This window comes from Tachyglossus aculeatus, chromosome 22 (genome assembly GCF_015852505.1).
Source record: "Tachyglossus aculeatus isolate mTacAcu1 chromosome 22, mTacAcu1.pri, whole genome shotgun sequence".
In the NCBI taxonomy this organism is placed as follows: domain Eukaryota; kingdom Metazoa; phylum Chordata; class Mammalia; order Monotremata; family Tachyglossidae; genus Tachyglossus; species Tachyglossus aculeatus.
Window position 1 is genome coordinate 28,088,507 of NC_052087.1, and position 13,249 is coordinate 28,101,755.

The following is a 13,249-nucleotide window of genomic DNA, read 5'->3' on the forward strand; positions in this document are numbered from 1 at the left end:
GCAGTGAGCTTCCTCAGAACCTTTTCCTGCTCCCTGACCCATCACCCCTTCCCTCTTCTCCCAGGCCTGGGTGGCCAATTATGAGAGGCCGAGGATGAATGCCAACTCTCTGCTGGCCAGCCCCACCGGACTCAGCCCCTACCTACGCTTCGGTTGCCTCTCCTGCCGCCTTTTCTACTACCGCCTCTGGGACCTGTATAAGAAGGTAACTAGACCCCCACCCCCCAACACACACCCTCCCCAGGGGTCCCAGGGCTATTTGGGTTTTCCTTCCTGTTCATATTTACTTGTTCTTCTCAAGGGCGGGGAAGAAAGCAGAGCTCCTTCCCCGCTCTGGGTCACCTTAGGTTGGGAAGGTACTTAATTGACTCACCCAAAGTGACCCGGGCCAGGAAACAAATCCAAGGATAATGCAGGAGGCTTAGAAATGAATTTAAAAATACAGCCAACAACCTAAATTAATGAAATTGGCCTTTTTCAGAGATAGGGTTGGGGGCCAGGGGTTATGAGCCGACCCATCCCAATATTATGGAATCTCAAGTAGATAAATGTCATTTTCTTGAAGCAGCAAAGAAGTAGAGTCACATCCAGACCCTCCTAGTTTAGGCTGAGGTCCGGGCTGCTTTCAGGACAGGCTTAGCCTAATCTATATGCAGTGGATGCATTTTTTTTTTTACACAAACGTTTTAGTTGAAAAGGACACAATAGGGCTGAAGAAGTGATCTGAGACCCAGAAGTGGCTCTCTGACGGGGGTTACCCAGTCACGGCCATCCTGTTAAACCCCTCTCTCACTTTTCTGCTTCAGCCACCCGGCTGCTCGGGGGGTGTCAGCCAGCATTTCTGGGACCCCTGCTCAAGTAGAAGTTGGCAGTCAAGCACACCCTATGGGCACGTGATGCCACCATCCTGAATTCCTGGGAGTGAGGGAAGCCGAAGAATCCAGGGGACACCAAATCCGGAACGGCTTCCATCTATCTCTGGAGTCCAGGGTCTAGCACCGGGCGGCAGTGCTACTCGAGCTGACCCGGTGAGAGTTAAATGTTGCTCTGTGATGCGTCTCCCTCCAGGTGAAACGGAACAGCACGCCTCCCCTCTCCCTGTACGGGCAGCTCCTCTGGCGTGAGTTTTTCTACACCGCAGCCACCAACAACCCCAGGTTTGATCGGATGGAGGGGAACCCCATCTGCATCCAGATCCCCTGGGACCGCAACCCGGAAGCCTTGGCCAAATGGGCAGAGGGCAAGACGGGCTTCCCCTGGATTGACGCCATCATGACCCAACTGAGGCAGGAGGGCTGGATCCACCATCTGGCCAGGCACGCCGTGGCCTGCTTCCTCACCCGAGGGGACCTCTGGGTCAGCTGGGAGAGCGGCGTCCGGGTGAGTCTCCCCCGGGATCCGAGCCGGCCCACCCGGGATGGGCAGACTTGGCTGGGAGCCAGGCGGGAAGCTTGTTTTGGGCCGGAAACACGTCTACTGACTTTGTTGTATTGTGCTCTCCCAAGCGCTTAGTACAGCGATTGATTGAAGTCAGCCGGGCAGGACGTGCCAGGGTGGGTGTCTCCGGTCTCCAGGGCCAGGCCTTTAGCGAACCGCTTTTTTTGGTCTGCCCTCTACGTGAGCTGGGAAAGAATTGCCCGGCCAAATCCGGAACAGCCTGTCAGGCGCTGACTCTCCTGCCTCTGCCCTCCGCAGGTGTTCGACGAGCTGCTCCTGGATGCGGACTTCAGTGTGAATGCGGGCAGTTGGATGTGGTTGTCCTGCAGCGCTTTCTTCCAGCAGTTTTTCCATTGCTATTGCCCCGTGGGCTTCGGCCGGCGCACCGACCCCAGCGGAGACTTCATCAGGTGGGCACGCGGGCCCGACCCCTCCCAGCGAAAGACTCCTAGCTCGAGCCCCAGACTCCCCAGCCCCGGTCTTCCCCCTTCCCTTTTTTTTTAAAATGGTAATTGTTAAGTGCTTACTATGTGCCAGAAACTATACTAAGCACTGGGATCCATATGAGGTAATTGGCTTGGACACAGTCCATGCCCTACGAGGGGCTCACAATCTTAATCCCCATTTTATAGAAGTGGTAACCGAGGCACGGAGAAGTTTAGTGACTCGCCCAAGGTCACACAGCAGAGAAGTGGCAGATTAGATTAGAACCCAGGTCCTTCTGATTCCTAGGCCTGTGCTCTACCCATTAGGTCACACTGTTTCTCTGCTGCTCTTTCCCCAAAGGAGGAATCTTCCAAGAAACCTTCCCCAACTGACTTCTCCTCTCCCCACCATATTTTCCATCCCTTCTGTATCGCCTGTTGCATTTGGGTTTGTACCCATGAAGCACTTTGATACTCACCTGTACTTATCCTTCTCGTCTGCTGTTTTCCCTATCTGTGATTTATTTTAAATGTCTGCCTCATCACTAGACTGTAAGCTCCTTGAGGGCAGGGATCATGCCTGCCAACACTGTTGTATTGTTCTCTCCCAAGAGTTCTGTACAATGCTCTGCACACAGTAAGCGCTCAATAAATCCCACTGATTGATGTGAGGTGGGGACGCAGGCTGGGGTCAGTCAGTCAGCCCTAATAATGATAATAATTATTATGGTATTTAAGTGCTTACTATTTGCCAAGCACTGTTCTAAGCACTGGGGTAGCTACAAGGTAATCAGGTTGTCCCACATGGGGCTCACAGTCTTAATCCCCATTTTACAGATGAGGTAACTGAGGCACAGAGGAGGAGAAGTGGCTTGCCCAAGATCACACAGCAGACAAGTGGCAGAGCTGGGATTTAGAACCCACATCCTCTAACTCCCAAACCCGTGTTCTTTCCACTAAGCCACACTGCTTTTCTAAGCCCGTCGTAGTCAGTCATATTGATTGAGCGCTTACTGTGTGCAGAGTATTGTAGTAACCGCCTGGAAGAGTAAAGTATAACAATAAACAGTCACATTCCTTGCCCACGGGTTTACCGTCTAGAGGGGGAGACCGACATTAATATAAATAAATAAATTGCAGATATACACATAGTATGCTATTGGGCTGGGCCGGGGGATGAATAAAGGGAGCAAGTCAGGGTGACTCAGAAGGGAGTGGGAGAAGAGAAAAGGAGGCTTAGTCAAGGAAGGCCTTTTGGAGGAGATGTGACTTCAGTAAGACTTTGAAGGATGTGAGAGCAATTGCCTCTTGGAAGTAATTGTCTGTTGGGTTTTAGGCGGTACTTGCCCAAACTGAAGGCGTTCCCCTCGCGCTACATCTACGAGCCCTGGAACGCCCCTGAGTCAGTTCAGAAGGCGGCCAAGTGCGTCATCGGGGTCGACTACCCCCGGCCCATCGTCAACCATGCCGAGACCAGCCGGCTCAACATCGAGCGCATGAAGCAGATCTATCAGCAGCTCTCCCGCTACCGGGGTCTCTGTGAGTAGCAGGGAGAGAGCGGGCCTCACCATCCTCTCCCCTCCCCTCCCCAGCAACCCAGGAGAGAGGCAGCCCCATCCCTCTCTTACCTCCACCCCAACTCTCTCCCAGTTACGAGGAAGCCTTTCCCTTTCATTCATTCATTCAGTTGTATTTACCCGGCACTTACGGTGTGCAAAGTTCTGTACTAAGCACTTGGAGAGTACAGTAGGACAGTAGACAGCCACATTCCCTGCCCACCACGAGCTTATAGTTTTGCTGCCACTCTCACCAATTTTCCCTGCCTCGGGATCTTTCCTCTGGGTTCCCTAGGTCCAAGTCTTTGGACTCAGCCAGGCTGGTGGGGGCTGAGGTCCTCCCTGGGCAGTAGCCCCTGGTCCCAGGTGCTACCCTACCTCTTCCTGCTACTCTCGAGTCCCGTTGAGAAGTCCATCTTCCAGATTTTCCTCCTCTTCTCCTCCCCTAGGCTTACTGGCCTCCGTCCCCTCCTGTATGGAAGACCTCAGTAGTGCCGTGGCAGAGTCCGGCCTGGGCCAGGCCAGCGGCAGCAGCTCCAGCACAGGTGGGTGGCCACCCTCTGCCTGGGCACTGAGCCCACAGGGAGGGCCCCTGGGGGGTGGGGATGGAGGTCAGTGTCTGTATGGCTCAAGAGGGGACGGTCTGTTCCTGAAACTAGCCCCAGTTGGCCCCACTCGGGGATTCATGGGCTGATGCATTGGCGGGGCTTAATAGGGACCTTGGGCAGTCAGAAGGTGAGGTACTGGGGGCTTTGGGGTCAGAGGCTAGTAAGCCTCCAGCTGGGTTAGGCTGATCTCTCAGAAAGCATCCTGAGGACACGGCCCCCTAGAGAGAGGCTGAGCAGAAGACTTCCTGCTGGACTTCCCGTGCTATTGGCCTTGCCCTCCCAGAGGGCACAAGAGCCCCTCAGACTGGCACTCCTCCAGTCACACCCCCACTCCTCAGACTCACCCTGACCCTCCTGTTCCCTACAGCCCCCAGGCCGCTGCCGCTGCCTTACGGCCCCACTTCGCCCAAGCGCAAGCTGGAAGCAGCCGAGGAACTGCCCGGCGAAGAACTCTGCAAACGACCCAAAGTGTCAGGAAGGCCCGGCCCAGAGCTGCCCAGCAAGGACGCTTGAGGGTGAGTGGAGCCACCCTGGAGCAGCTTCTGGGGGCTGAGTTGGGGCGACTGTAGGGCAGGGGGAACCGACCTCCCCTGGGACGCAAGGAAGAAGAGCAGGAGATGGTTAAGAGTCGTGCCGGGCTCTGAGGGGAAACCCGGAACCTTCTCCTCATGGCTTGCCTGTGCATAGTAGTTGCCTGAAGCTCCGGGCACGTTAACTGGGTCACCCTTTAAGAGCTAAATTGGGCCGCTCCTCCTTTCTTTGACAGTCAGGATGCCTTTTTCTCTAGCTTCTTCTTTCCCATGGGGGGAAAAAACGCAAACACGTACACACACGCACACCACTCCCCACCCTTCAAAAGAGTGCTGAGAGCTTGCCCAGTTGGGTACACAGGCATAATCAAACTTGGGGGAAACACTTCCCGACGCCAACAGGAAAACAGGACCGTTTGATTTTCCCAACTGACTGTTGTTCTGGTAGACAGCAGGGAGCAGCATTGACTCTTCAAATGCCCAACTGGCTCCCATTGCCAGCCCATCCCCCAAGGAGCCCAAGTTGCTCCCTTTCCCCGACTAATAGCCATTTGCAAGCTGAGGCCGGCTTCCGTCAGTTGGGGAGGCCAATCTTCCATCCCCCCACACCCACCCCCCTTCCCTTTTTATTTCATGTCTCAAACACACGAGCTGCCCATCACTCCTCTCAGGAGAGCCTCTGGGTGGCCCCGGTCAACTCCATATTGAGATTTAGAGAGGACTTGCCCAAGGTCAGCCATCAGGCAAGTGGCAGGGCCAGGATCAGAGCCCAGGTCCTCTGGCTCCCAAGCTTGCGCCTTTTCCACTAGGCCACACTTCTTCTCTTCCAATTCTTTCAAGTTGGGTTAGACTGAGATTGAGAGGAGAGACTAGCCCCTCCCCACTGGGATATGGGTTTGGTTCCAATCGTGTCTTTTTGTCATGCTTAACCCTTTTTTTGTTGGCCCTACGGCTGATGTGGTTTATATTGCACCCTCTTGGAGCTCCAAACTGAGGCTCAGAGTGGTGAGTTCAGCTCTTCCTTCCCAAGGCTTGCCAAGGCATGGGGAGGGAAAGAAGGGAGCTCCCCACAGCAGGCAGCAGTCAGTCATTAAGCTCCCAAGGATCCAGGTTTTTCCTTCATTTCTCTTGTTAATGACAGACTGAAAGGAGTCCCCCAGCCTGTCTCCCTGCCTGAAGAATGGCTGAGATTGATTTTCTGCCTGTCCTTTGTTAGAGGGCTTTTTCCCTAGTGTCAGACCCCCCAGCTGGGCTTCCCATCCCTTTAGTGCTTCCTTCCTCTCTCTGCCTGCAAGCCCTTGTCTGATTTCCCCAGCCCTCTTTTCCTGCAGATGTTAAAAGTACAGTACCAACACCAGATTGTATACAGTGCCTTCCTTCTGTGGCACACTAACTGAGACTAGTGTAGGCCCTCTTGCCTGTAGTAATAATAATAATAAGAAGAAGAATTGTTTAATATTTTCTATATGCCAAGCACTGGGGTAGATCGATCATTCATTCATTCAATGGTATTTATTGAGCGCTTACTGTGTGCAGAGCACTGTACTAAGCGCTTGGGAAGTACAAGTCAGTAACATGTAGAGACAGTCCCTACCCAACAATGGGCTCACAGTCTAGAAGGGGGAGACAGACAAGAAGACAAAACATGTAGATGGATGTCAAAATTGTCAGAACAAAGAGAATTAAAGCTGTATGCATATCATTAACAAAATAAATAGAATAGCAAATATGTACAAGTAAAATAGAGTAATAAATCTGTACAAATATATACAAGTGCTGTGGGGAGGGGAAGGAGGCAGGGCGAGGGGGTGGGGAGGAGGAGAGGAAAAGGGGGGCTCAGTTTGGGGACTGATCGATTGAGCACCAATCAGACTAATCAGATCAAACCCCATCCCCATCCCACGTGGGGTCACAGTCTATGGAAGAGGGAGAACAGATCGTCCCCATTTTACAGGTGAGGAAAATGAGGCACAGAGAAAGGAAGTGATTTGCCCAAGGTCACACAGCAGGGAAGTGGTAAAGACTGTATTACTGCCAGGGCCGGAGTGCTGCCCTTCTGTCTTCTGTCCTGCTCTACTGGGTGGGCTGATGGTCCTTGCAGTTTTCTAGTTTGGTGAGTGCCTTGTTCCACTTTAATGAGGCTGGGGAGGGTAATAATGCCCTAATGTGGAACATTTCAAGGCTGTCTACTTACTAGGGGCCTCTGCAAGCCCACTGAGGCTGGTCAAAAGTAATCCACCCATCTTCAGTAGGGTGAGTCGTCTTTCTTCCACTCCCCCCTCCCCTTGATCCACGTTCTATAGTGTCTAAATTTAGAGAAGCCACAAGCCCTTTTGGAAAGAGTGCAGGCCTGGGATTTAGAGGATTCGGGTTCTAATTCTGGCTCTGCCACTTGGGCAAGTCATTTAACTTTTTGGTGCCCCTGTTTCCTCATCTGCAAAATGGGACTAAACGTGTTTTCTCTCCCCACCCCACCTCCGAGAATGTGAGGCTCATGTGGGACAGGGACTGTGTCCAAGCTGTTTATCGTGTAATCACCTACCGAATACCATAATCACTATTAATTTCCGTGACATTTTCCCCAGTTCAGGCATTCCAGTTTGAGCAGGTGGAATTTCACTTAAATCCCATCTAAGGGGCCGCCAGCTCTTTCCTGCCTGTAGCTTGCCTCTCTTGGAGGCAGATCCTTTTTGGGGGCCAAATATGATGAATCAGACTTGTTTGAGTCCAGCCTGCCTATTCCATGGGCAAATCACCTAGGGCCTCAGATTGGTCAGACCCATTTTCAGTCTCTCTGTTGGCCTAGGAGTAAAGGGATTACAGCAGTTCCCTCTTCTGATAATTAATGGGGGTATATGTTGAGTTCTTAACATGTGCCAAGCACTGTACTAGGCACTTGTGGTGTCCAAGGTGACCCATCAGGCAAGTGGCAGAGCCAGGATTACAGCCCAGGTCCTCTGGCTCCCGAGCTTGTGCCTTTTCCACTAGGCCACACTTCTTCTCTTCCAATTTTTTCCTTGTAGCCCAGCCTAAAGTTTAAAGCTGGGTTAGGATTGCAGCACAGGGTTGGGGTTTCCCTTCCAGGCTCTTCTGAAGAGACTGGGCCAATGTAGCTCGGTGTCCCAGTTTGTGATGCCCTGTGGGCATCTCGGGGACCCGGCCTGCCAGTTCAGCCAACTCCTAATCCTCAATCCGGACGCCTTGCGGCCAGCAGTCCCGTCAGGGTTGGCTTCCTGGCTGGCTGGAAATGCCTACTAAATGTTTCCTTTCTGCGTTTGTTTTTCTCTTCCAGCTGAAGTGGCTCAGAGCTTCATGAAGGAAGAGCGGGTGCTGGGGCGGCAGCCATGGCAGCAGAGTCACTGACCTTTAAAAGGGACAATCACTGAAGAGGCAGACAAATGGTGGGAGGCCTGGAGTGGGAGAGTGTGTGTAAGACGCGGATGGGGGATGAAGAGGAAGGGGTTGGGGGGAGATGGGAAGTGAGAGGTATGTGTGTGGGGGTGTGTGTGAGAGAGAGAGAGAGAGAGAGAGAAAGAGATTGGGAATGTTATACCCCAGCTTTGTGGGGTAGCTAGATCCTCAAGAGCCAGCAACCAATTTGAATAGAAATGGAGACACCCTCCATGGAGACGCCCTCCCTTTACTGAGGGAGATGCTCACACTCCTCTCCCTTCCTCATCCCTCCCTCTGAACTCTAATAGTAATAACAATAATAATGATGGTATTTGTAAGTGCTTACTATGTGTCAAGCACTGTTGTAAGCACGGGGGTAGTTACGAGATAATCAGGTTGGACACAGTCCCCGTCCCACATGGGGCTCACAATCCTAATCCCCGTTTTACAAATGATGTAACTGTGGCACAGAGAAGATAAATGCCTTGTCCAAAGTCACACAGCAGGCAAGTGGCAGAGTCAGGATTAGAACCCAGGTCTACAGAGAAGCAAAGAGTAGAGATCAGAACCTGAAAGTCGCTGGCTACCCAGGAGGCCCCCCCTCACTGCTTCCTGTGGGATGCAGGACTCCAAGCAGCCGGGGCCACTTGCTGGCATTTAACCAAGCTGCTCATCTCACACTGAAGTTCTTCACCAAAGACCTCAAGGTGCTTTCCCTGGGCGTCTGGGGCCGAGTGTGAATCTCCCGTCTCCAAATGATGACCTTGAAAATACGGGGCCAAGAAGTGGCTAAAGTGTGTTATCAGAGCCATAAGCCAAGCCACAACACCCAGCTTGGAGGGAGTGGAGCTGGGGAAATCCAGGGAGCCCAGCAGACTCTGGGCCAGCAAGAGACCAGGTCGCAGCTGTTACCCCTTCTCTGGGTCTTCCCCATGGTGGCTGATGCTGCCGGCGGAGAAAGCGGGCCCAGCCTGGGCGGTTCGGCAGCTCGGGGACGGCTACGTCAGACCCCGGCTCCTCCCAGCCGTTGCTGAGGCACCTGTCGCCATGGTCTCAGTTACCGTGCCGGGAGATCACACGCAGTCCCAGTGGGCGCTAACTGGTAACCGTTGGGGAGTCGGGGGTGGTGGGGGCCTTCCCTGTAGCAAACCAGCACCCCTGGAAACTGCAAGAGCAAAGGTTCCTGGGAGAGAAAGGCTCATACTGGCCCCAGGTCCCTCCTGATGACTCCTTCCTCCCAGGACTGCACCTACCCTTCTCTCCTGATCCTCTCCTCTCTCCCTCCCCCAAGAAAAAAAGCAGTAGGCATGCCCCATGGACTGCCTGACAGGGCCAGGAATCACTGCTCAATGAGTGAGTCTCCAAACAGACCAAGCTGCAGTTCAGCCAACCTTAGTAAGTCTTCCTTCCTTCTGCCCTCTAGTCTGTGCTGGAGCTGCAGGGAAGGTGGAGGGGTGGGGATGCTTTTGAAAACTATAATCCCAGGTGCTCTCCATTTCTGGAAGAGCCTTGTCAAAACTGTTGGTCTGACGTTTCCCAAACCTCTTTTTCACTTCCTTTCCCACCTTGTTCACTGGCCTCGGTCCTATGGGCTGCACTAAGACCATTCCCTGGGATCCAGGTCCAGTTCTGAACCCAACAGTTGTCAAGGAGATGGGCTTAATTGCCCTTGTCGTAGTCCATCTCAAGTCACGCCCGTCTCTCCAGTCAGTGGTGTTCATTGAGCACTTTCTGCCTGCTTGGGAGAGTGCAATACAATAGAGTTGGTATGCATGATCCCTACCCACAAAGATGCTCACGAAGAAGTGGGGCTAGATTGAGGGCTATATTCAAGGAGCTTTTAGTCTCCTCTCCTGTCCCCTCAGATTGCAAAAATGAAATGTGCCCAGGGGGTGTGTGTGAGAGGGGAAAAGTGGTAGGGGACAGAGGCAGTGGGTGTCCCTGCCCCTTAGGCTTTTGGCTAGTAGCCTGAGTCCTAGCCACTTCTTAGAGTGGAGGCCAGCAGTGGTCAGCTTCTAGAGAACACAGCTGGGAGGAGTGCAAGGATGTATGTTCCTGTGGCTTCTGAGTGGAGGAAAAGAAAGGAGAGGAGCCTTCCACCGGTCTGTCAGACAAGAATGCAGTTTCTGTATTCATTTCACGTCCATGGATCGCTTTCATTTTCCTGTCCACCTCAAAGGATCCTGGCTCCCAAATTTAGTAAGGCCAGAGCAACTCAGCCGGATAAACCAAGCAGTCCTACCCCCACCCTACCCCCACTTCACTGTCTCCGGCATCTAGGCCCATTCTACCGAGGTGGCACCTCTTCTCTGGCCACAGTCCACTGGTCCGGCCGGTGTGGGAAGACCAGGACCTGGCCCAGGCTTGTCAGCATCCTTTCCAAGGCTGGCTTTGCTCCACTTCTGTTCCCAGGTCAGAGAGGGCCCTGTCCCTCTCTTGTGGACATGGGTAGCAGCAGGGGAAATGTATTCTGTCCACCGAAAGAGATTTCAAAAATGGATTTCTGTTGTTTGAAAGCCACGGTGTTTCTCCGAGTTCGTGCCTGTCAATACATCCGTGTTTTATAAATGTCCGACCCCGCCTGGGCCTGGCTCTGCTTGAGGGTGGCTGCCGGGAGTATGACATGGGGTAAGCGGACAGGGCTGAGGGATGCCTGAGGCTGAGTAGACTCCAAGAATGACCCAGAGGTTAAAGGAGGGAGGCGAGGAGCAGCTCCCAAGGTAATGCATAGAGAACTGGGGAGGTGCTCTCCCACTGGAGAAGAGCCCCTGCGATTTCAGTCTTCTGAGCCTTAGCTGACACCCTACACCCGTGGTCCCCAGTGGCCCAGCTGAGGCCCTGAGTAGCTCTGGCTCTCACTGGCCACAACGCCTGCCAGAGGTTCCTCCACGGAGGTGCCCCTAGGCTGAGTTCTGGTTCCATCGTGCAACAGGGTGGCCCTTCCACCGCAGGCCGCGATGGGGCTTCTGTCATCCAAGCCCCAAGGGTGCTGGACACCTGGCAACCCTGCCCCAATTTCTGGGTCTTTGGGCTGTGTCCCCACCCTGATGCCCGAGTAAAGCCAGCATGCTGGGTTGCCACTGCCTAGATGGTCATTCGGTGCCCTGGTGTCGTGCCCTGAGTTCTCAGCCTGTCGAGGCCGATGCACACGTCCCAAGAAGGTGGAAGCTGCCCTCATTTTTGAGCCCCACATTCGCCCCATTCCAGTTTTCTTATGGCTCCTTTCTGGGGTGAGGGGGTTGGGGTCAGCCCTCTCCCCATGGCCCCCCATTTAGCGGTAGTCTTCACTGGAAAGAAGCAGCTGCTCCCGTTCACGGGCTTGATCCACGGTCCCTGGGCCTGAGGACCACATGATGGAAGGAAGAGTAATGCCTCGCCTGCTACTCAGAGCTGGGCTGGGCCAGGTTGCAAGTCCCAGGGCCAGAGGCCTTGACTGGAGAGGCTGAGGTAGCCTGGCCTCCATCACCACACCGCTGCCCCCATCCCAGGACTGGGGCAGGAGCTCAGCCCCCCAAGCAATCGTGGCTGGAGGGGGAGGATGTGCCCCCGCTCCAGGAGCAAAACGGTAACCACGACAGCGATATCGCTGTCAAGCTATGGCCTGAAGCTCAGTCAGTCAGTTGACCCTATTTATTGAGCACTTGCTGTGGGCAGAGCACTGTACTAAGCCCTTGGGAGAGTACAATATAACAATGACAGCCACATGCCCTGCCCAAATTGAGCTTACAGGCTAGAGAGGGAGGCAGATATTAGTGTAAATTAAAAAATTACAGATACGTACGTACGTGCTGGAAAGGCCTTAAGGCTCCTAGGTCTGGGTTATTGTCGCTGGTGTTGGGAAAGTCATTTGGGTACTCTGTCAGCCCCAAGATTAAACGGCCAGGACCTCAAGAGCTCTTCCTGGAGAGGGAGGGGGAGAGAAAACAGCTCAGCCCTCTTGCTCCTGGGTGTGTTGATCTGCTAGCCCTGTCTGTGCTGGAAAATGATTTTCCCTGGGGGTACGATCTGCCACTTTCAGTTGCGTTCCGAGCTGGGCCCATATCAATCTCAGCGTTTCCTGGGATTTGGTTACCACAGCTGCGGGCTGAGGGGCTTCAGGAATCTCTAATCTGGGGCCTCATTGGGTTGGGGTAGGAGCCTCCCAAAGCTGGTGAGAGGAGAGCGAGGGCGGGAGGCTTCTTTCCATCATTCAAGCCCTGCTGTGGCTAAGCAAATAAAATGCCCCGTGTGCCAAATCTACAGTGGGCTTGCCCAACTCATGCAGATGGGTGTGGGAGAAGTGGGGGGGAGGGGACCAGAGGGCTGGACTGTGGCAGCTCTTTCTTCTTCCCCAGGTGACCGTCTCTTTGGCCAGATGTGTGCCTGGGTCACTGCGGGCAGTACACGAGCTCCCCGCTTCCCTGTCTCAGGAGCGGGGTCAGAGCCTAAGTGTCCGCTGCAGCCCAGGAAGTCGCTGCCACCTGAGATTTTGCAGCGTGTCTTGGAGGAGAAAATTTGGATGGAAGGGAGCTGCTGCTACCACAGAGTGGGGAAGGGCCCCTCAGCACGTGGCCTGAATTTAATAGCAGCCTCAGCTGTCTCACTCACCGAGCCCAAGGGTTTAACTATGGCTGTCCTTGAGAAGCGAAGGAGTTAGGCTGTTGGGGGAGGGGAGAGGACAGGAAGGGGAGGGCAGCCGTGAGTGCTAATCTAACAGGGCTGTTTCTGCCCTTAACCAGGCAGCAAACCTAATCCTTGTCCAATTGTTAATGAGCCTCGAGGCCTGCACAGCAGAAGCTACCCAAGGGCCGCGATTGTGTCTCACTCGGTAAGCAGTGTGGCCTACTGGAGGACCCGCCTTCTTATCCCGGCTCTATCGTTTACCTGCTATGTCGCTTCACTCCTCTGTGCCGCGGTTCCCTCACCTGCAGAATGGGGATTCAATGGCTTGTTTTCCCTCCTACTAAGTCATGTTATGTACCCCAGTGCTCAGTATAGTGCTCGGCACATGGTAAATGCTTAACAAATATTTATTAGTGTTATTATTGTACTCTCCCAATCCAGCACTGTACTCTGCCTAATAAATGGCACTAAATGAATGAGGGAGATGGGGTGAAGACGAGAACGCTGCCTTCTTCCTTAAGTAGAGTGATCAGAGGATGGGGTCGAACTCCCCAGCCCCACCGAAGAGGCTGATCAAGGGGGAACAGAGGCCTTCTCGGTGTTTCTGGGGGAGGCCCGGGACATCTCAGAGCCCCATAAACCGAGGGTGAGGAGTAAACTGTGGGCGGGGACACTCACCTTAAGCACCAACCAGGAGC

The 13,249-nt window shown here is 53.8% G+C and overlaps 1 protein-coding gene across 1 annotated transcript in view; it reads left to right on the forward strand.

Annotated features, from left to right (window-relative positions):
- CRY2 (cryptochrome circadian regulator 2) overlaps positions 1 to 8,024 on the forward strand; it is a 32,527-nt gene extending 24,503 nt beyond the window's left edge. Inside the window, exons 6-12 of the mRNA XM_038764441.1 lie at positions 65 to 205; positions 1,069 to 1,380; positions 1,696 to 1,847; positions 3,199 to 3,401; positions 3,868 to 3,963; positions 4,394 to 4,541; positions 7,849 to 8,024. Coding sequence (XP_038620369.1) covers positions 65 to 205; positions 1,069 to 1,380; positions 1,696 to 1,847; positions 3,199 to 3,401; positions 3,868 to 3,963; positions 4,394 to 4,539 — 1,050 coding nt within the window. The 3' untranslated portion in view covers positions 4,540 to 4,541; positions 7,849 to 8,024. The remainder of the gene's footprint in view (positions 1 to 64; positions 206 to 1,068; positions 1,381 to 1,695; positions 1,848 to 3,198; positions 3,402 to 3,867; positions 3,964 to 4,393; positions 4,542 to 7,848) is intronic.
- The last annotated feature ends 5,225 nt before the right edge of the window (positions 8,025 to 13,249 follow it).